Source organism: Trachurus trachurus (assembly GCF_905171665.1).
Source record: "Trachurus trachurus genome assembly, chromosome: 8".
Taxonomy (NCBI): Eukaryota; Metazoa; Chordata; class Actinopteri; order Carangiformes; family Carangidae; genus Trachurus; species Trachurus trachurus.
The window spans coordinates 8656451-8678258 of NC_139905.1; the positions used below are offsets into that span (position 1 = coordinate 8656451).

Here is a 21808-nt window from a genome sequence, read left to right on the forward strand (position 1 = left end):
AACCGTACACCTAAATGTCAGCCTTCAAAAGGCAAACACAAACAAACACACCCCTTCCCTTAGACACTCACTGAGGCATGTATACAAGTGTTACATCAGACAATGAGTCAGATCAAACATAATTAATCTTTCCTTTTATGCTGGAAGTGATACTTTCAGCTATAAACGTCCATAGTTTCCCATTGTTTTTGTTTGGTTTTTGTGAGAATTAGTGGTTTGGTTTGAAAAACTTTCATTTTCTCTCTAGCAAGAGTGTAAATGTTATGAGGATTGCCATGGAAAAGCCACGGAAATGGGGACATCCCAACAAGCTGGAGCACTGTCAACTTCTTCTGTTAGGGAACTCCCATCTACTTCATCTTACTCATGTAAAACCAGTGTGGTCCAGTTGGTTGTTATGGAGTCCTAAGAACAAGTTTCCACAAGTGCCCAGACAGCAGAGCAACCCTTATACTATTGTGGATAAACAACCAATCCCTATCTCCATGGAAATGCAGACGTGGAGAACCCAAAGTCTCGATGTGGAAACTGTGAATGTGTTGCTAAAATACTATGAGACGTGTCTCCAGGCTGTAAAAACTTTTGTTATGACATAAGCTGCACATCACGATCATATTAAGAGAGGCAACTGAAATCACTTATGGAAAGACAAACAGGAACACGCACCACCTTCTGTAATGTGAAACAAATGCCAACACACAGCAAAGCCATATGACAAATCTTTATTTAAAATAACAACGGTATATTTATTTCTTAAAATCCCGTAAATCATTAATACTCTTTAAATTATGCAACATAAAATATTAATGCTAATGTACATGAAGTTTATACAAGTCTAAAAATCAATACACATGCAGTAAATACCCAAGGGTTTTTTGGTTTTGTTTTGTTTTTTACATTGGTCACAATTTATAAATATCTGCTATGTAAATTATACATCACTGTCATAAAAAAGGCACTATCCCCTGGTGGCTGCAAGTAAACAAAGGATACAATACAATACAATACAACATTGTATGGAATACAACATTGACTCATGTCGTGTTTAACAAGTCGTCTGCGCTTTATCTGAACAAAATAATGTTATTGTTTTATTCATAACTAAATGTTTTACTGACGTATTCCTCTTATGTAACTAATGCAGTAATAACAAACCCTTAACGTCAGCACTCACTGCCTTTGGAATGAAGCCGATACAGACTCAAGAGTCACATTTAAAAAAATAAGACTTCCTCTTGCAAAGAACAATCAACGATCAATCAATCCTGACGCTTCTGTGCGTGCCAGATTCTTCTTCGCGAGACTTTAGTGACATTTTCCAGCTCCCGTGCACCTGAGACATGTGGATATGTGAACATACCCTAATCGAGAAAAGCACCTTTTAGTGGCTGCAGCTCCACATCCTCTGTCCTTTTTCCCCGCCTCCTCGCTGCAGCTTTCAACGTCTCTTTGTACAAACCATTTCATGTCTGTTTTTGGGAACTTATGTTCTAACGACAAGTTCTAACAATAACACGTAGTAGGTTATATTCATGATCGACTCTTAAATACTGCACGAGTCTGAGACGACTGACACGATAAATAATGCATTTGTGCTGAGAAAATTCTTCAGTTAGTGGTAACGTGATTGAGTTTGCTGGCAAGAACGACTCTAGCATCACTCACTAAAGTATCATTAGAGATTATCAAAGTGCTTTTTTTTTTTTTTTTTTTAAATCTGCAATTGGTTAATAACCTGTTTATTTAAACACTTGTGCTGCTGAGCAACTGCAGGCTACTTCTTCTTCCATATAAAGCTGGTGTCCTGTGAGTCTACATAGCAGCGTCTGATGCGTTACGTGGCAGTAGTTGAGTAGTCACGTTACGAGTCTTTGGGCTTGGCCACGGCGAAGGACTCGACCCACGTCTGTGTGCGGGCTCGACACTGATCCCAGTCGTACAGCGGCCGGTACTGGAAGTGGCGGTGGGCTTTGTCTGTGCCCACCGTGAAGGACGTGCACGCCACGGCCAACGTGTAACGGTTCAGCAATGGCGTGTAGTTGTACATGGGGCTCAGTATCCAACGGAGCAGGTCGTTGACCATGGCCATGAACCAGATCACCAGGAAGGGCATGCGGACCCTTCGGAAGTTGAACGTGGACAGAAACAGCATGTTGAAGTCCTCGTAGCTCTTGTAGGGTGAGTCATCGTAGCAGAAGTACGCCTCCCCTCCGACTGTCTGCGGGCGTTCCCTCAGCGCTCGTGCTGCGAGGACGTGCATCCACGCCACGTTGCCTAGCGAAGAAACAAGTCGGTGAGAACCAGACAGAATGATGGATGAAGTAAACATTTACCTTAGGAGCTCCTGCCAATAAACAGTAAAATCCACTGGAACAGTAAAAGCTGTCAGTCTGTGGAGTGATTCCTTATTCTGATTTACAACCGTACATTTCTTTAAACAGACCTGCATAGTAGTGCTACTCCCTCACTGCTGAAAGCTGAGGTTACATTTGCCAAAATATCCATGGGAGGGGGATTAATTACAAAGTATAATGACCGTTGGTGAATATAAACTAGTCAAATAGATAATATTCGCCCATTAAATATAGTGGAGTGTGAAGTTAAGTCAAGTTAAGTCAAGTACTTCAGTTCTTCAAAAGTGTCTCACAGTCCTAAAATGTGTTCAAAACAAGGAGCGCTTTGTGGATTCCTTTCTCGAAACTAGAGCTGCTCCGTGGAGAGGGATCCAGGAGATGTAAAAAAAACAGAGAAAAACTCCAAGGCACTCTCTTAGTCAATAAAACGCCTTTAATTAATCTGGCATTGTCACAATGACATGTTTGAAATAACTATGACGCGTTTCAGCATCAAGCCTTCATCAGGGAGTAACATCTTTTACTCCCTGATGAAGGCTTGATGCAGAAACGCGTCGGCCAGATTAATTAAAGGCGTTGTATTGTATTGACTAAGACAGTGCCTTGGAGTTGTTCTCTGTTTTTTTATGTCTCACAGGTTTTTCGCTCTTTCACATCCCTGACAACATCACACTGACATCATCCTCAGCGTCAGCCAAGTGCAAGCCTTAGCTATTGACTAAGATCCACACACAGCGTCTAATGTGGCAACTGAGAACCTGCATTCACAATATTCTGCCGACACTTGGTTTATATATATATATAGTATATATGCAAAGTGTAGTCGTCAGCCTGTAGGTATCAGACACTGACTCATGTGTAGGCAAATGAGGCCAGAGGAAGCAGCTGGTACCGTCACTAAGCCACACAGACCCATCAGCGCTGACGTCAAACTGATGGAGACTCATTTAAAAATCATTGTCTTCTCTGGACGGAGCGTTTTCAGTGTGTATAGAATAGATGGATGCTGGTCAATACCGTTCACCCCATGTTGACTAGATGTCGATGTAAACTCCCACCGTGCTTCTTTAAATGACCCGTCTGTTTGCGATTATTCTAATGACCTGAACTGTTAAAGACACTTAGACTTCCTGTGAATCGAAGAGGAAGTGCCTACATGACGCCTGTGCTTCTGCTTTTAGGATTTTATCTGATTCTTGTTTATGGTCTGGTTCACTCGTATTCAGGGTTAAAAATAGAGCAGAAGTTGTTGGTTTCTATTTATTTCTTTCACAATACTCTGAGAACCTGAGGCGTCTCTGAAGTGAAGTGGTTATATCAGTCGTAGTCACCTCACACACACTCACCTGCATAGACTCGCCCGTGTTCAGTGTTTTCGGGTACGCCCCCGTAAATCACGCCTCCCCTCTGGACGCCCTGTGTGTAGAACTCTTTGATCAGCTCGTGGCCCTCGCCGTAGATCCCCGTCGGCCTCAGGGAGCACGTTTGCAAACACTTCCCATCTTTCAGCTGGACAGAGACAGAAACCGTGACTCAATCAGACACAGAAGGGCCAGAGCAACTTTTTTTAGCAAAAAAATGTGCCCACGCAGCAGCAGCAGCAGGGGTGAAAGAGCACGCTTTGTGGGCTTTAATCGTAGACAGAGGGAGGGACACCACATCAAGACCTCGAGGGAATGAGCTGGTTTTTAATTTTGTGGTTCAAAGTTGCCCAAGAAAGTTCTTTACTTATCCGTGGCATCCAAACAGGGATACCAGAGCAACGAAACAAAGAGGCAGAGAAACGAAACAAAGAGGCAGAGCTTTCTAGCTGTGTTGGTCTAAAGTTTTAGAGCATCGTTTATCATCTGCAGCTGTTTGCTTCCCCTGCATTGCTTATTTATCATTATTATGTCACTGTTTTCTCTTTTGGCCCTCCCAATATGCTCGTAATAAATCTGCATCATTGTGACTTCATTTATAAATAATATAAATGGGTGGGGAAGGGAAAAAACAGTGAGCTTTTGAAACACTGTGTATCTGTGGAGCAAGTGTTGTGTAACATCAAGTACCTTTGTGCCGTTGGCTTCAAGGACGAGTTTCTCTGCCTTCGACTTGCTCTTGGGGTAGGCCATAGCGTGGTGGACTTTGTAAGGCGTGTCTTCGTTGCCCCTGCAGGAGGACAAAACAAATAAGAGTCAGAGGAGGTTTCCTTGGACTTAGCACATGCAAGAGGAATGTTTCACAAGAGGAACAAATAAACCGCAGAGGGAGCCTGAGATAAAAGAGTTAGAGAGAAGAAGAAAGAAGATAATAGCAGGTACAGTAAAAGCGCCACGTCGTCACAGCTTTAATCTTCTTTTCTTTATGTTTGACGATAGGGGCAGAATCATGAGGGGGGCAGAGAAAATACCAGACATTGTCCTGAGGTGCAGCTGTAGCTACAAGGCGTGCGTGCACACACAAGCACACTTGGGTGAATACACTAAACAACAAACACTCACATTTGGTGAAAACAAAAAACACAATGAGTAAGAATGTGGTGTTTTGTGCTCACAAGCTGGAAGTTGCCGCTGCATGTTTTTGTTCTCTCCTACCTATGAACCACCCCTGTTTCCTTCCAGCACGAACATGACTGGTATGGTACATCTTAATTATTAACAAAAAATTTGAATACACACTTTGTCTTGCCTCACTCACTCACTCACAGACGATATTGTGTTTCAGTCGGCCGTGCGTGAGATAGGTAATCTATCCCAGTGATGATCTATATACAGACTAATCGTTCGTCATACTAATGGGAGAATAACTGGAAACCAATGGCTGAATGTGAAAAGAACAATCATTTAAAGCAGGAAGCACTCCGAGAATAGATGCCGCTACGAAGGAAGTACTAAAGCAATACCTTGTAAGTAGTTATAATGTCAGATCTTATCTTATCTGATATGTGAGACACATATTTTCATTCAAGCAAATCTAAAAAAAACATGCTTGAGCAGTGAAAAGAATCCAATCTGATCTAAATCCAATGTTAAAAGATTCTGCAGGAGATTGAAATATCATGCACCAAGAAATAACCGGTTGTAAAAGCTAATTTTCAACATTAATAGACCAATAAATAGATAAACGGAACCAGAAACACAGTTTTTGACTGATGTATAAATGTTAAATTCCCCCCTCTCTCAGAGATGGATTAACCAGAACTGGACAGTGGACAGTATGTCCCAGCGAGACAGAGTGGGACGAGGGGTGAAGAGATGGGAGGAGAGATAGAGGCGTTGCGGAGGAGAAGCCTGCGAGGACAGAGCCAGAGAGATAATATGTACCCAGGCAGGGTGATAAGACAACGAAGAAGGCCTCAGCGCTTTGGTGGAAAAATCTTTCTTTTCATTGGCTTTCATTTCACACGGCATCTTCACATCTGGGGTCTTTAGTCCCTCCTCCCATCCGTCTGACACTAACACGATATCAGTTCACAAACAAACACATCCACTGAAGATTTTCCCAAAACTGACCGTGACACGTTGTGTGTGAGAGCAGAGAGTTGTCTCACAACAACACTCCTGATGGACAAACTAAACGAACCAGAGCTTGGAAACAGAGCGTCTTCTGATTTTATCTCTGCACAAATGTTGTTGTTGCTCCTGTGCATCAGTGCATCAAAAACAGGTTTTAGCTTCAGTGCTTCAGTTGCATACAAAGTGTGCGAAACGACTAAATAAATACTGACATCTAGGTGAGGTTTTGTTTTCGTTCCTAATGACTCATTAATTGATTTTCCAGTTAGTAACCGCCACCTATGTGTTGTATTGTTTTTACATAAGAGCTGGCAAAACATGTTTGCTCTTTAAAATGTTCCTGATTGCGTCTGCAGCAGTGACATTACATAACATGTCTGACATACCAGACGGTGTCACGCACGCACTATGAAAGGAAAAAACCAGAGGACCAGTTACAGGAAAGATGAAAGTGAATGTGGCCCACAGTTACTCTTTTTTCTATCCCTCCTGCCAGAAGCAATTAAAATCACCTTAATTAGATTAAAAGAGAACTGTGTGTGTGTTCTGTATCTTTGTCCTCGATCATATCTGCCCAGCACAGGCCTCACGTTTCCCCCAGATGGTGCATTCAAGGGCAGAAGGAAGATAGATAGAAAGAAAGAAAGAATTCAAGGCTGTAAGAGTCAGGGTCATTTCTCAGTGTGGTGCAAACAGTCAGTGGTCTGTTTTAGCAGAGCAAAGTGGAGCAAATCTCTCTCACACACAGAGAGAGATCACACATAATGTAGCTTCACCTGATGAAAGCATCTCCATTGATGTTGGGCCCGACCACCTCCATGCTGCTGGTGTAGACCAGGCACTGGACAACACACTCCACGCAGGCTCTGATCACATTCTCCGTTCCTGATGGGAGAGAAAACATTGTCATTTGAGAGGACGAAGAGGAGGAATAGGAGGAGGAGGAGGAGGAGGAGGAAGGTGGGGTATTGTGATGCAAGTTTCTCAATAAGTATGCCCACAGAAATCTACAGACTGATAAATATTTGCACTATTGGGAAAAATGGATTGCGTACATGTCCAAAAGAGATGCTCATTGAGCCGTCATTGTATTTGTAACTCCACCAGTATAACGTCTGAATGAATGTTTAAGTGGCCAACTGTTTGTTCTATGTCTCTCTGTACAGTATGTTGTCTATGTTCCTTCTATAAAAATAAAAAAAGTATGCCCACCACAGCTTCAAATGAATTCAACAAATATGAGAATGCTTCTACATCTAAATTGGACACACATTGGAAATAAACAACAGGAAGTTCACTCAGAACAGAAGAAGTCTGAGAGCCATATGTGTCCTGCTCTGCTGGCCCCAATAACACCTGGTCTTTATTAAAGTGGACACAGATCAAAGACAAGGTCATTGCAAAGTGAGGAAATGCAACCTCTCATTATTATAATTTAAATTTTGAAGGTTTTTTCTTTTAATTTTTGATTACATTTATATTGGATTCTTCCTCTTCTTCTTTTTTTTTAAGAGCTGATATGTGGCAGGCAATAAATATGCAAAAAAGAAAAAAAAACATAGACTAATTGAAAAGAAAAGAAAAGTAGATGAAAACTTTATTGAATTATTGATAGAGATGTTGTTCACAATAATAGAAAATCTGTTTTTGTTTTTTTAAGGTTTTATAACTAGACATTTAAAAAAAAAAAATCATCAGTTGACCTCTGGTCGGAGAGGAAGCAGTTTGTGCAGTTTGGCAGAGAATCAAAGACCAGAGTGAACTGGAGTCAGGTCAAAGAGAAATTAACTGTGTTGTACATGTAGGTTAATTAACTTCCTGACGATATCTCATGACCACGGAGGAGCAGAGGAAACTGAGTAGATGTGAAACAAAACCACATGCTCATGTACTCAGGGCATTTTGTTAATCTAGATAAAGAAAACATTAATAATCGAACTAAACTAAACAATCAACAGAACCTGCTGCATCAGACTGTGTTTTGCATTGCTTTGAGCTGTTAATGTCAGCATGCAAAACACATTCAAAGTTTAGTTCAGTTTAACACTGACCATATTCACCAACCTAAATCTAGCCTATTGCAACTTGGTTTAAAACATACAGTATATCACTGCTGTCTTCAGGTTTGACTGATAAAAGTGGTTTTGCAGTTGTGTTTTAGCGCCGTCTCCCTCCACTGTCGATCTAACAGCAGCACACCGGGGGTTAAGATTTTGGTATGCGCCTCAGAGCTGAAAGCCAGAAAACACAAAGTCTTGTGTGTCATCATCACTTGGATGGCTTGAACACGAGTCAAGGTACAGCGGTTCAACTCTTCACATTAATTATCTGTCCCACACCTGCCGTTTGTAACAGCTCTGGGGAGATAGAGAGAGAGGGATGTTTGTCTCTGCTTCTGGAGAAGAGGGAGTTTTGAGTAATTTGAAACGCACAGTGATCAAAGCATGAAAATCCAACAAGACCAACGGAGGGGAAAAACAGCTGAATTCTTCCAATACTTCTCAGCGAGCGGAATCTAAACGGATCCACCCTTCTCTCTCCGCTGCAGCAGAGCTCAGTTATGCATCATTCGTCTTTAGGCATCAAAGAGATTTCAGCAAAAACAACAAAAAGGCTGCACGATCTGCTGAAACGTTGAGGCCGGGTCCTGCTTTCTATTTTTCTAGCTGTCAACATATCCCATTGAAATACCAAAACTCAAACGCTGAACTGATTCGACTGGGACGCTGTCTGAGTATCCAAAGCCTGATATATCCCATTCCTTTGTTCTAGTGGGCTCCATTGTCGTCCAATGAAAAAACCATCAACCAGCCCAAACCGTTGTTCTGAATGACAAGTTTCTTTGTTTCCATGAAAACAACCAGTTGGATGTTTGGTGTTAACCCTGCATACAACATCCTGCTTTCCAAAACACCCTAGAGCGCCAATAATAGTGCCCAACAAATGGTAATTTCTTCCTCTTTGTTTAGTAGTTGGTGAAAACTACAGTTTCCAGACATTCAAGGAAATGACTTAGCCTTTTAAAAACAATTAAACTGTATAGTCATGACTATTTTTAAAACCTATCTGAGTGCAAACGTAAGAAAGTACTTGAAAATGAACTGTCTAGTTTGGTCTACTACTGAGATTTGTTGACAATAAGAAAAACATTTAGGGTTACTTAGAGTATTATTTATTTCAGAATGACTCGTCATTTTCAGTTTCAGACTGTTTTATTGTTGTATTGTTTTGCTCTGTGTCCTGAGCGGTTCGTGTTTATGTGAAACGTTGTGGTAATTATACCCTTATAGGCCACTGAGTCACTCTGTGTCACCTGGCACAAACTGTGTTTTTGACTCAGTCTGAGCACTAAACAAAAAACTGTCTGTCAAACTCTGACTTAATAACAAACAGTGCACGTACACACACACTCTTCCTGCCACCTTGCATTTCAACACAACCAGCATATTATATTCTCAAATTCCAAAAACATTTAGTCTACCTTTCAGAAATAGCAGGACATATAATCATAGTTACACCCACAGCCAATGACAGCATCACTGCCCTTGTGCCAGGTTCCCAAAAAGGGAGGAGGACTTTGCACTCATGTGTGTAAACCCCTGGATCACAGCCAACATCAGGTCAATACTGACTTGTTTTGTGAAGACTATTTAAAACTCACCTAAATTATTGGCATTCAACTTTTTTTTTGTTGGTGAAATGAAAACATTGGATGTTTGCCCAAGAGGCTAATTCCGCACATGATCTCATAACTGAAACCCTAATTATAGGATTAGGCTGTTTGAAATCCGATCACCTAACACTTTTTTTTTTCTATTGTAGACAGACTGTGACACTACAAAAGAACCACTATTCTACAAAAATGCATTTGTAAAGTAATGTAATGAAAACAAGGTGATTAAAATCAGCCACATCTGAGTGTCTGGATGAAATCTGTGTCATACAGGAATATGGGTTGTCTCATTTTCCAGGGAACAGATGCGATGCATCTATCTCATTTCCACCGCTACTGTAAACGGGAGGTGTCGATTTCCCGTAGAAAAATGCCCCTCGTCTCATCCTTTTTCCTCAGTATCGCTTCGGTTGACACACACACCCCCACCCCTCACATACACACACACACACCCATTAACTCACCTGTGACGTTGACTGAGTAAATGAGGGCCTCTGGGACTCTGTGCCAGACATCCACCAGGCTGGCTGCATGGATGACGACGTCGACCCCACGGGACGCCTCCAACACGCTGCTGTAGTCTGTGATGTCACCCTGAATGACCACCACCTTTGTCCGCTCTGAGGGGCGAAAAAACAGGAAAGACGCAAAAATCAAAATGTGATGCAAGCAACAGCAAAATTTATGTTTGAAGCCTTTGTTCATGACACATTTCCAAGTAATCCTCCATAGACCATCTGTCATAGCCTAAAGCAACACTGGCATATCACTTAGCAGGCACGTTTATTGCAAAATCAACCTCTGGCATAAACTATCATCACACCCACATACTTGACCTATTATTCTTCTTGAGAATCAATCAATCCTGTCATTGTCTAGTCATCATTTTCAAAAGGCCTTGCACTGTACCCACGCTCTATCTCAACTCACACACACACACACATCGTCCTTGAACGGTGACGAAAGACGTCCCTGGACTGCAGCTGGACTTTTGAACGTGCAGTCAAAAGACTGTTTGAGTTTGCATTTGCAAAAAACACACAGAGGAATTTCCATACAAGTGCTCTCCCCTCTAAACTCAGGTCAGTGGAGACAAAACCCATGTAGAGTGGCACTCAGCAAAATGTTTTTCTACTGTTGGAGAGAAAAGTCCTTTAAGATCCGGGTGCTTTCCCATGGGAAAACATGCACTGTTGATTCATGTCATTTACTGTATTAAGTACTTGTTTGTATGCTAAGCTTTCGATTTGATTTGAATTAAGTGTTTTGTTTTTGTCTCAGTAATCAAAAGAATAATGTAAATCACATGTAGCGTGTGAACCACCTCGGGTTACTGCGGTTCCAAGGAAAAGTTGCCCCATTTTACACACACACCATTGGCACAGAAAATCGTGACAAGCTGTAACATCTTTATCCCGCCACAGGAAAAGTAAAAGGGAGTTGGCCATCCTGTATCCAGAGCCAAGCTGTCACCACCATCCCTGCAGCCTGACCCAGTGACACCACACACACACAGCATGGGAGGGGAAACCACTGTCATGTTATGCTGGGTTTATTTTTCCAAGTGCACTTAAACCCTAGGCCTAACCCTTCACCATCCATCTCTAACAGCCTCATAAACACACCTACATAATAAAACATACCATGACATCATTCTACTTGCTACACATCATCTCACCTGCTGAATGATAGATAGATAATAAACTTGCCTCAATCTGTTGCACCAATGTCATAAAAGATGGGAATAATAAACTTAATCCATCACCACACTCACCCTGTGGCTGACACGTTCACAAAACAGCCACGTTAACACAGGTGACTGGTTTTATTTATTGAAAATACTTGAATCTTGAATGTCAAACCAAGTTAATAATGATTCAGAGGCCACAGTCACAGCATTAAAACCAGCCATTTGTTTTTCTGTGTATAACGTAAGTTGAAGTAGTTAATATAGTCCTATTACTATTAGTTAGTTAATCGATTATTAATCGGCAAAGGGCCATCAATAATAAACCAACACAGTCTGATGTAATACGAGACTGAAAGAAAAGAAGAGCTGCATGTTTAATTCGTAGAGGTAAGTTAAGTTATGCAATAAGAGAAACGTTGATGAAACAAATAGCCTAACACTTTTTGTTCGTTTGTTTTAAATGTGAAATAACGGTTGACGACGAATTTTAAAAGCTGAAACAACACTGAAGGATAAAAGGTCATATATTATGAAGACAGGTCGACAAAAATGATAAAATATGATAAGGTTGTTCCGTGTTTTTCCAAAAAATAAAACTATAAAGTCGATTTCAAAACGCAGTTAGAATGTTTTCAACGAACACACGTAACGTCACCACCAACGGAACCAACGGAACGTCAACGGTTCTTTTTCTCTCTTTTTTTTTTTTTTTTACCTGTGCTCAGCTCCTTCAAACCGGCGTCTACGTGCTTGTCAAAGACCCGGACCTCCGCCACCGAGTCCTCCTTCTCCAGCAAAACCCTCAGCGTGTGCCTGCCGAGGAAACCACAACCTCCGGTGATCAGGTAAACTGCAGCTTGCTGTTCGTCAGACATGCTGCTGCCAAAAAAAACTACTGTGTGTGGACTGGAGCGAAGTGCGACCGTTAGTGCTCCGATAAGACTGAGCAGCAGCGGGAGCGGCGGAGCTATTTATGTAGGGCATGATGTAGGGGTGTGTGAGTGCGCGTGCGAATGTTTTTTTTTCGTTCTTTCTTTTTTTTCAACTCAACTTTATTGACAAGTCTAGTGCGGCAGGGGCAGGTGCTCCTTTGGCCGTCTACAGGCAAAGGGAAAAGATAAAGACAATACTTTAATCATCATCCCTAAATGAAGATATTAAAGGGATAGTTCACTCAAAATTGAAATTTCACTCATTATCTACTCACCCTCATGTCCACCACCAAATGCTGGGAGAAGTTTCAGAGTTATCCATGGCTTCTCTGAGTTACAGGGGGTCTCGGCATAGCAGTGCATGCCCATATGACGGTTGCAAATGGATACCACTTTTCTTCGCAACAAAAAGACACACCAAAAAACATCCAAATACCTTTATAGTGCTCGTACGTAATGCCCCTCATTATATAGACTTATTTAATTTTTTTCGGAACAATTTCTCATGTTAGGGCTTCAATACAAGAGGGACATTACATACGAGCACTATGGAGGTATTTGGATGTTTTTTGGTGTGTCTTTTTGTTACGAAGAAAAGTGGTTTGCAAAATCCATTTGCAACCGTCATATGGACATGCACTGCTACGCCGAGACCCCCTGTAACTCAGAGAAGCCACGGATAACTCTGAAACTTCTGAGGGTGAGTAGATAATGAGTGCAATTTGAATTTTGGGTGAACTATTCTTTTAACACAAAACAGCAGCATTCAAAATTATAAAAAAAAGAAGAAAGAAAAACACCCTGTGTATACACAACTTAAATAAAACAAAATACTCATTTAATCTTCCAAAAATACTTACAGGCAGAGGCGTTTCTAGACACTCTGGAGGCCACGGGCAAGTGGCACCTTGGAGCCTCCCCTAACATCAGTAATATTTTTAAACATGAAACCAAAAGAACGGAAGAACTGTGAGTGACTTTTAAACGTTGTATTTATCTCCGGTTGTAGGCCACAGCAGCCAGAATCATAATATAACATTAACTCTAGCATGAACCAGTCAAACAGGAGAGTATTTTAAATGCAAAAATATGTCTTTATTACAGACCAAACCAAACCACAACCTCCGGTTTCAGGCTGAAATAAAACCTGTTATTGAATAAATGTTTTTTGTGTAACGAAGATTTATTAAGTATTAACCATAGACTGTAAAAAGGTAACATTATTTTTTGGTATTTGATTGATAGAAGTTCTCACAGCCTAGAACGTATTAAGCTGTACAACTGTTTTCATATTTAGAGTCTAGACAACAGTTACTGCTGACAGCTAAATGCATCAATAGCCTCTCACTAATCAAATGGTAAAATATGTGTGGACTGTAAATGTAAATGTGATACAAATGTACATATTAAAAGCCCATAAACATGAAACCAAAATAACAGAAGAACTGTGAGTGACTTTTAAACTTTGGATTTTTCTCAGGTTGTTCAGCAGCCTAATCATAATATAACATTAAAGGGATAGTTCACCCTAGAATGATATTTCGCTCATTATCTACTCACCCTCATGTTGACTAAGGGCTGGAAGAATTTTCAGAGTCCACCGTCCCTTCTCTGAGTTACAGGGGGTCTTGGCGTAGCAGTGCATTTCAATGCAACGGTTGCAAAGGGACACCAGAGCTCTTCGTAAAAAAACACACACAAAAAAACATCCAAATACCTCCATGATGCTCGTATGTAATGTCCGTCTTGTGCTGAAGCCCCAAATTGCGTAATTGTCCCGAAAAAAATTTAATAAGTCTATATTTTAAGCTTGTTTGTAGCGGAAGCTTCTCGAAGCTCCTCTTCCTGGTCCGTCCAAATCTTGCGTGATTTGCGCCGGCGTCAGTGCGGTTACTGCGAATCACGCGAGATTTGGACGGTGGACTCTGAAAATTCTTCCAGCCCTTAGTCAACATGAGGGTGAGTAGATAATGAGCGAAATATCATTCTAGGGTGAACTATCCCTTTAACTCTAACATTAACCAGTCAAACTAGTATAGTAGTATGAGTAGTACGAGTATTTTTAACGGACATATAATGAAATTAGTTAGTTTTATATCATCCATTTACTTCATTGACCAAGATAATTCAGGCTAAAATAAAACCTGTGATTGTATAAATGCTTGTTCTGTAAAGAAGATGTATCAAATATTCACTATATTCTTTTAGTATTTGATTGATAGAAGTTCTCCCAGCCTAGAACTTAACTGGTTTAATATTTAGACAACAGTAACTGACAGCTAAATGCATCAATAGCCTCTCACAAATCAAATGGTAAAATATGTGTGGACTGTAAATGAAAACGTGATACAAATGTACATATTAAAAGTCCATGCTCATATACAATAACAGAAGTAACAAAAATGCAAGAATGAGCTGTAAAGTAGTACGGTGGCTAAGAAGGCTCAATGTGACACAAATACATCAGCCACAAGACAAATACAAAAGTCACAGCCTTTTATATAGCCTATATACTTTTGACCTTCTGGGCTACTGTAGTGATGTCACTGCTCACTCCTGAAATGAGATAAAAGAAAAATCCAAGGTGAAAAGAGCAATAAACAAACACATCAAATCAACAGCAGGTAAAAAGAGGTGATAAAATATGATGACAACGTCAATAAAACAAAACACATTTTCAAAAGGACCAAAGGCTGGGACAAAGACAGATTTAAAGGAAGTTTCCGTCCTTGTTTTTGCATTTTCTTTTCTTATTTTCTTCAGTTGGTCTCGTATTTTGTCAATAAATTACAACTACTTGGGGCAGAGCCATTTAAGACTTTGGAATGACATCAGCAACATAAAAAAAAGTCAAACCAACAGAGCAGGGCACCGAAGAAATGAGTGACCTTTAAACTTTGTAGATTTATCTTAGGTTGTTCAGCAGCCAAATCACAAGATAACATTAACTCTAATATAAACAGTCAAACTAGGGAGCAGTACTTTAAATGGACATTTACTGAAAATGTTTAGTTTTATATCATGCAGTATTTACTTTATTACAGATGAGTATAAATCAGAAAAACCTGTGGTTGTATAAATGTTAAGAAGATCTATGAAATATGATTTTTTTTTTGATTGATATAAGTTTTGACAGGATAAAACAGAGAGGCTGATTGGACGTCAGAGGCTTTGACTGTGAACTCCACCACCAGTGGTTGTATAAATAAATCCATACGTAATGCCTCATTCATTCCGATGGCAGCTGCTCACACTGAAATAGCTGCTCCCATTTATGAATACTGTAGGTTCACACGGGCCGACAAATAAAGAGATGTCAGTGAATCTAAGAAGTTGTAATTAAAGCTGCACTGCACTCACCTTTCAACATGTTGTAATTCATCATTCAAGTGGTCTCCGAGCGATCCAGTCAGACGTCTCTCTACCTCCTTTAGAGCTTTCAGGAAATCTAGCCCTGCTTGTGTACATGCTTTTATGTCATTCACAAATTCTTGGCAGACGATAGCAACCAGGGCAGCGTTTGGGTTTCCAGGCAAGACGTGAAGGAGTCGAGATCTTTGGTTTTGATTTCAAACAACTTGACTTCACATCTCCTGTATGGGAGGATGCAACAGAGCATTTGGACCAAAGTCAATAATATATAAGTGGGGTATTAATAAACAGCAGAACCAACAGGATGTGCGTGCGAACAACTGGTTCAATCACCCTCACTTTAGCCTACCAGTTGAGCTCCAATATCATATTGTGGCATTTCTGCCCATTGACACCAAAAAAAGAAAAAGAAAAACAGCTCTTAGAAAATAAGAAAGCAGTCATTTAAAGCAGTCTCTAAATGTGATATTGACCAAGTTATCTGCTGCCAAGTTAATACCAGATATGTTAGGTATGCCTGCTCTCCTCTGCTTCCTCCCACTGGCCTCCTGGTTGGAGTCAGAGTGCCAGTTTCGGTAAACAGCAGCACCTTGAATTCCTCCGCCCTCAAGCTGCAGCATTTCCCGGAGAAGTTCAAGCTGCCTCGGGAGGGAGGGAAACGATGCCAGGGCAGAAAAAAGCCCACCAGCCTTTTAAAGGGGTTTTAAAGGGATAGTTCAACATTTTGGCAAATTGGCCCATTGCCATAATCCCTATAGTCATAGCAGTAGGTTCGTTACCTTTAATGGGCTCTTTGCACAACTCCAATACTTCGGCACATTGCCATAATCTTAGTGTTAATCCAGGTGTGTCTGACCATTGTGACTACTCAGACACACCTGGATTAATCAGGTTGTCCAATAATGTAAGACAGGAAATGAAGGAGCAGCACTAAATTCAGGAAGTATTGGAGTTGTGCAAAGAGCCCATTGTCGGTGCAAGGCGGAGCAGAGCCGCGAGCTGCTCAGAGCTACGCTACGGAGGCTAATGGGATTTCTTGATTTCCCCCATCAAACTCATCAAATACACAATCCAACAACTCCAAAACGCTCTGGTGGACAAGTTGTGACCTGCACATTCACCACGCTATGAGATAATAACAGAAGGTTACGAGACAGAGTTGTTTTTGAGGTAAATTCATGCGAAACCGCTGATGAGCGTTCCCTTCAGGGACAGTTTTTCGGCAAGCAGTCTCTGCATTTGCCTCGAAAACAACTCTGTCTGGTAACGTTCTGTTATTATCTCATAGCGTGGTGAATGTGCAGGTCACAACTTGATGAGTTTGATGAGGGAAACTATCAATCCACTATCTCTTTAAAGTTGTAAGCCTGAGTTTGAGAGGTATGTTTCATAAAACCTAAGCAGGTAAAATCCCCATGATAAGAGGTGTTTTAAATGACATCATCTGGTATTTTATGTGTTTATGTGTTCATCACCTTTACTGTCAAAGACTGTGACAATCATTTACTGTGTGTCTGAAATTGGGAAAACTGGAAAAAACAAAAACACTGTGGCCGGGCGAAGCCCAATAGACTTACGGTAAATCTGTCACTTTCTTCTTCTAATTGTATGTCCCACATTTGGTTTTTTTGGGGGCGGGGATGTGTTCTCCCACACATTTCTCACATTTTTACAGTCTATATCTCTTTTCATTTGCATAGTAATTCCTGTAAAGAGCTGTAAAAGGGACAAGTCTACAGTTCCCCAGATATTTGGTTTTACTGTAAAACATTTCTTCTCATTTCTGCATTAAATCAAGAACTACTATCGCCGGGGGAATTTCAAGGAACAATATTGTTGCAGGCGAGGTCAGTGAGGTTGTGGTGCTTTTTGGCGAAACACTTTGGGAACGGAACAATAATTTGACGTCACCCTCCGCGACAATAAGGGCAACGTGTGGTTGAGCTGTGGCGTATTATCCCAGCAGAACGGTTTGTTAACTCCATCAAACACTGAGCGAGCAACATCCTGCTGTTTCCAGTTTGCAGTCTGCCTTTATTTGTTTGTTAAGTTACTCAGAGGAAGATCGTGAATGGTGAAGTGCCGCTTCCAGCTCAAGAGTCAGAGATAAGCTTCAACAGTGATGAGTTATAGCTACGGAGGCAAATCCACAATTGTCCAGCAGCATCCTGACGTTTTTCCGAGCTGAGGTCATCATCGCCTGCTCCCTCTCTTGTTTGTCGTCACGGTATCACTTGTGAAATTGAGTTTTTTTTAGGGTCAGATATCAAATACTTCCTCTCGCACTACTCAACGGGAAATGTCACAGTTGCAGGTGCGTTGATTTCCTCTACACAACTTCCTGTTTGCTCAACTGTGTGCTCATCATTCACATGCCGCCGCTTCAGTCTGAGTATGTCAAGAGTGACACCAGATCCCTGTCCGGTCCTAAAATGTTTGTTTCCGACAGCAGGACACTGGAAATGTGTTTAAGAAAAACATGACGTTTTTTATTTATTTAAAAAATATTTTAATGCACCATTAATAAAGGGTCCAACGCATTAATACAAGAGAAATATTGCAAATAATATTAAAATAATCATCAAATTAAAAGGAAAAACAATAAAAAATAAATGAATGGAAGGTATGTACATGTTTCCTCCTCATGGAGAGAGGAAAAGGAACAACATATTTACAGCTTGGAATCAGTGTGTTTCTACGAGAAACAAACACCTCTACAATATTTACATGTACTTCTTGGATTTTTTTTTCCTTTCATCTTTTTATCCTGTAGTAAAGAGGGTTGGTTTTTGTACTGAAAGGCTTTTTCATTACAACAAGAAATATCTTACACATTTTCCTGTCTGGGAGGAGGGAACGAAATAAAAAGAGCTGTTTTGCTAGTTAAAAGTTCAAAAATGAAAGTTAAACTTTGGACGGCCATAGCCATGTGAAAAACAGAGACACAACACAACAAGGGCCGTAGACATCCCATCTGAGTGCAGCGAAATCACCAAACTACCCAGGCTCATTTATCTACCAGGCACACAGTTTAAACCTTCCACCCATTAACACTGCAAACAGATAGTAAGCGGGACATTTGTTTGCCCTAAGCTCAAACATTTTGCAGTGAAGGATGTTTTGGATGGGGCGAACACGCTCAAACAGACACATACTAATGCATCCTGGAAAGGAAAAGAGCAACTAAACCTGTAAATAGTCTTGACCTAATAAAACAAATGTGCCTTCTTAAAAACATTTGGAGCACACACACACACGCAGCGACTTTAGTTCAACAGGGACCAAACATTTTATAAGAGGACCTGCAGGAGCAGAAGGAAAAACTTGCAGAAGTAAAACGTTTCCTTCGTAAAATGGGAATCCGACATCTGCCAGTAAAAAAACTAAACGTGAGGATATTGTGGACTGTCGAGGAAACAACTCAGTACAAACAGGCAGAAAGAAAAGAGATCCAACTAACAAACACGCAACGAGTCCTTCTCTCAAAACTATTTGTTGACTTTGTTGGGGAATAGCCAAAGAAAGGAAAGAGAAAAAAGAAAAGATAACACAGGCCAATTTTCAGTTGTGCTGATCCTGCAGACAAATATTCAGCAGCCATGTAAAAATAACACATTTTTAGCTAGAACTTAATGGACATAGATAATTTCACGTAGGGGTTAAAAACAGTAGTTCAAAGGGCTTTACTCTAATCGAGACCGAAGGTTGTGGTGGCCAATCAGGAAAGTAACGCACAGTGAAGAAGGGAAACGACAGTTTTTTATAGGGCTGGTGAATCGCGGGTACACTGAAGCTCATTTCACTGTAAGATACTTACAGCTACTGCAACTAAATAACAATACCGTTAATAACAGCAATAGTAATATTAATTTAATACTATGAAATGAAGGAGAAAAAAAAAAAAAAGAAAAAAAAAAAAAGCTCCAAAACAATCGTCACACTTGGAAATCTTGCATAACTGAAGACCAAATCGACTGTGAAAAGTGCGCCCTTAACAAGCGCTTTTTAAAAACCCTGAATTTGTCTGATATTCCTGTGCGTCTGTGTGCGGATCTGTGGGGGAACGGGGAGGGGGTTTGACACTGGAAGAGAGATCCCAGGCTGCAGGTTACGTGAGCTGATGCAGACATAAAATACCTTTTTGTGTTTGTTTTTTTTGTGTTTAGTTTAGTTTTTGTTTTGTTTTATCCCCCGTATCTCATTGTCTTCCTACGAAACGGATCTTGGCATGAAGACTGAAAGGCCTTTTCATGCCAGGCTGCATGGGACAATTCACTCGGAAAGTATTACCCAATTCAAGTTTCAACAATACTGCCACAGAAGAGCTAATGCTGAAGCAGAGGCCCCCCCACACCCTACCCCTCCTCATATTCTTCAAATGCCAGGTTACACAAACCCCCCACACACACACCGACTTGTGTAACTGCCAAGTGAATGAAAAGTGTGCGTGAAAAGTGCAATTGTGTGCGTCTCTGTTTCCTGGGTTTTTTGTGAGGACGGCTGCAAAAGGCCATCCGGAGAGGGGGGAGGAAGAGGAGGCTGCCGGGGAGGGAGGGAGGGAGGGAGGAAGAGAGGGAGGGAGGGGGGTCCTTTGTTTTCAAATGTACACTGAGGAGGAGGGCTAACCTTGGGGGAAGGGGTGGGGGTGTGTGTGTGGTTGCGGCCGGGACTGGGCGGCCATTGGCAAAGAAAGTGAGGGTGAGAATTGCGTCATCTTAGTTCAGTGTCCCTCGGCAGTTCTCCGTTCCACAAAGGCAGGGGATCTTGTTGTCCTCCAGGGGGAATTTGTAGTCGTAGGTGATTTCTTCGTTGACTGCGATGGCCTGCTTCGAGTAGATCACGATCTTCTTCTGGGACTCGATGGTGATAACCTTGGCGTAGCAGTTTGGCTGGAAGGGACGAGAGAGAGAAGAAGAGGGAGTGATATGGTTAAGGAATGAGTTATTATGAGTCAAACTGGCCTTGTGTTTCCAATTTAAAACAAATGAAATAATAAAATAAAACATGCAGACGAGTGCTGAGGCACGTTCACACTCACAGTGCAGCAGTGGTTGATGAATCGCGCCAGGTTACCACACTTGGTGGCGTCGATAATTGTGTCGTGGTCCACTCTGAACAAGTAGCTGCTCCCGATGCCCTGCTGTGCGTACCGCTTCTCTCGATTGTCAGCCACCATCTGGACAACACAACAACACAACACACACATCATGTTAACACTGCACCAGCTAGGGAAGCACAATAACTTGGCTATAACTTTAGAGGACTCCAGATGGAAATTAGCCCACGGGCTACAATCTGGCAAATTTGCACGTACTACGATACATGTTTTATTAATATGCACTGTCCTGACTTCTAAATAAATAAATTACAAACTATCGGTACAGATAATTATCAGCCCGATATTGGCTGACAATTATCGGCCTAAATACATCTGTATTATAATTAGCCAGCATTGCCTTGATTTTGCTCATTTTCAGTCCGTTTGCCCCCTAAGTTGATTTGAAACAATAATAAATGTTGATTTTTGAAGAGACTGTTCTTGTTTTTTTAATGGGACTACAGTAGTGATGTCAGCTATATTATTTGATTAACTCAGAGGCAAAGCTATAATGTTAAATTCATCTCTACTCACTAGACCTGCAACAATTAATCGGACAGTAATGGATTATTGGTTTGAGTAGTTTTTTAAGAAAAAAAGTCAAAATTCTCTGATTTCAGCTTCTTAAATGTGAATATTTCTGGTTTCTTTGTTCCTTTATACAATAAACTGAGTATCTCTTTGGTTTGTGGACAAAACAAGACATTTGAGGACGTCATCTTGTGGTTTGAGAAACACTGATTGACATTTTTCAACATTTTTTTATATTTTATTGACCAAACAACTAATCGATTAATCGTTTAAATAATCAACAGATTAATCGATAATGAAAATAATCGTTAGCTGCAGGCCTACTACTCACTACATCTTAGCCTTAAATTAAAAATGTTATCTGTATCGGGATCGGTTGTGAGAAGCAGATAGTTATCGGCATCGGTGAAAAAAAAAAGCCGTGTTTTGAATCCGTACCTGTCGGATGTTTTGACCCACATACTCGATGACCATCTCGTCAGCAGCGATGGGCTCCATGGCGAACAGACCCCACTCGTGGATCCTGCTGCGTCCGAAACGAAGCCTCTTCTTACGGAACTGCGGGAGAAATCAGAAAAAGACCAACTCTTAACTTACTCTTGGTAGATTTGTATTTACATTCACAACAAGCAACGACTGAGTTAGACGCTCCAAACACACA

At 41.0% G+C, this 21808-nt stretch overlaps 2 protein-coding genes across 2 annotated transcripts in view; both read right to left on the bottom strand.

Moving 5' to 3' along the window:
• Positions 1–706: 706 nt before the first annotated feature.
• Positions 707–12155, bottom strand: hsd3b7 (hydroxy-delta-5-steroid dehydrogenase, 3 beta- and steroid delta-isomerase). The gene is made up of 6 exons (XM_083976736.1): positions 11930–12155; positions 9989–10144; positions 6628–6736; positions 4406–4505; positions 3701–3863; positions 707–2274 (listed from the first exon to the last, which is right to left on the bottom strand). Exons 1-6 carry the CDS (start codon positions 12087–12089, stop codon positions 1862–1864), a joined length of 1101 nt encoding a protein of 366 aa, XP_083832862.1. The 5' UTR covers positions 12090–12155; the 3' UTR covers positions 707–1861.
• Positions 12156–18246: 6091 nt separating this feature from the next.
• The window catches only part of setd1a (SET domain containing 1A, histone lysine methyltransferase), a 28221-nt gene continuing 24659 nt past the window's right edge, over positions 18247–21808 (bottom strand). The window contains exons 19-21 of the mRNA XM_083977590.1: positions 21586–21705; positions 20557–20694; positions 18247–20407 (exon numbers count right to left, since the gene is read on the bottom strand). Of these exons, the coding sequence (XP_083833716.1) occupies positions 20234–20407; positions 20557–20694; positions 21586–21705 (432 nt within the window). The 3' untranslated portion in view covers positions 18247–20233. The remainder of the gene's footprint in view (positions 20408–20556; positions 20695–21585; positions 21706–21808) is intronic.

Coding starts and splice junctions, on each gene's coding strand:
- hsd3b7 (XM_083976736.1), bottom strand. CDS start 12,089: ATGTCTGACGAACAGCAAGCTGCAGTTTACCTGATCACCGGAGGTTGT. Junction 10,145..11,929: donor TTTGAAGGAGCTGAGCACAG/GTAAAAAAAAAA, acceptor TTCGCCCCTCAG/AGCGGACAAAGGTGGTGGTC. Junction 3,864..4,405: donor TTGAAGCCAACGGCACAAAG/GTACTTGATGTT, acceptor GTCTCTGTCCAG/CTGAAAGATGGGAAGTGTTT.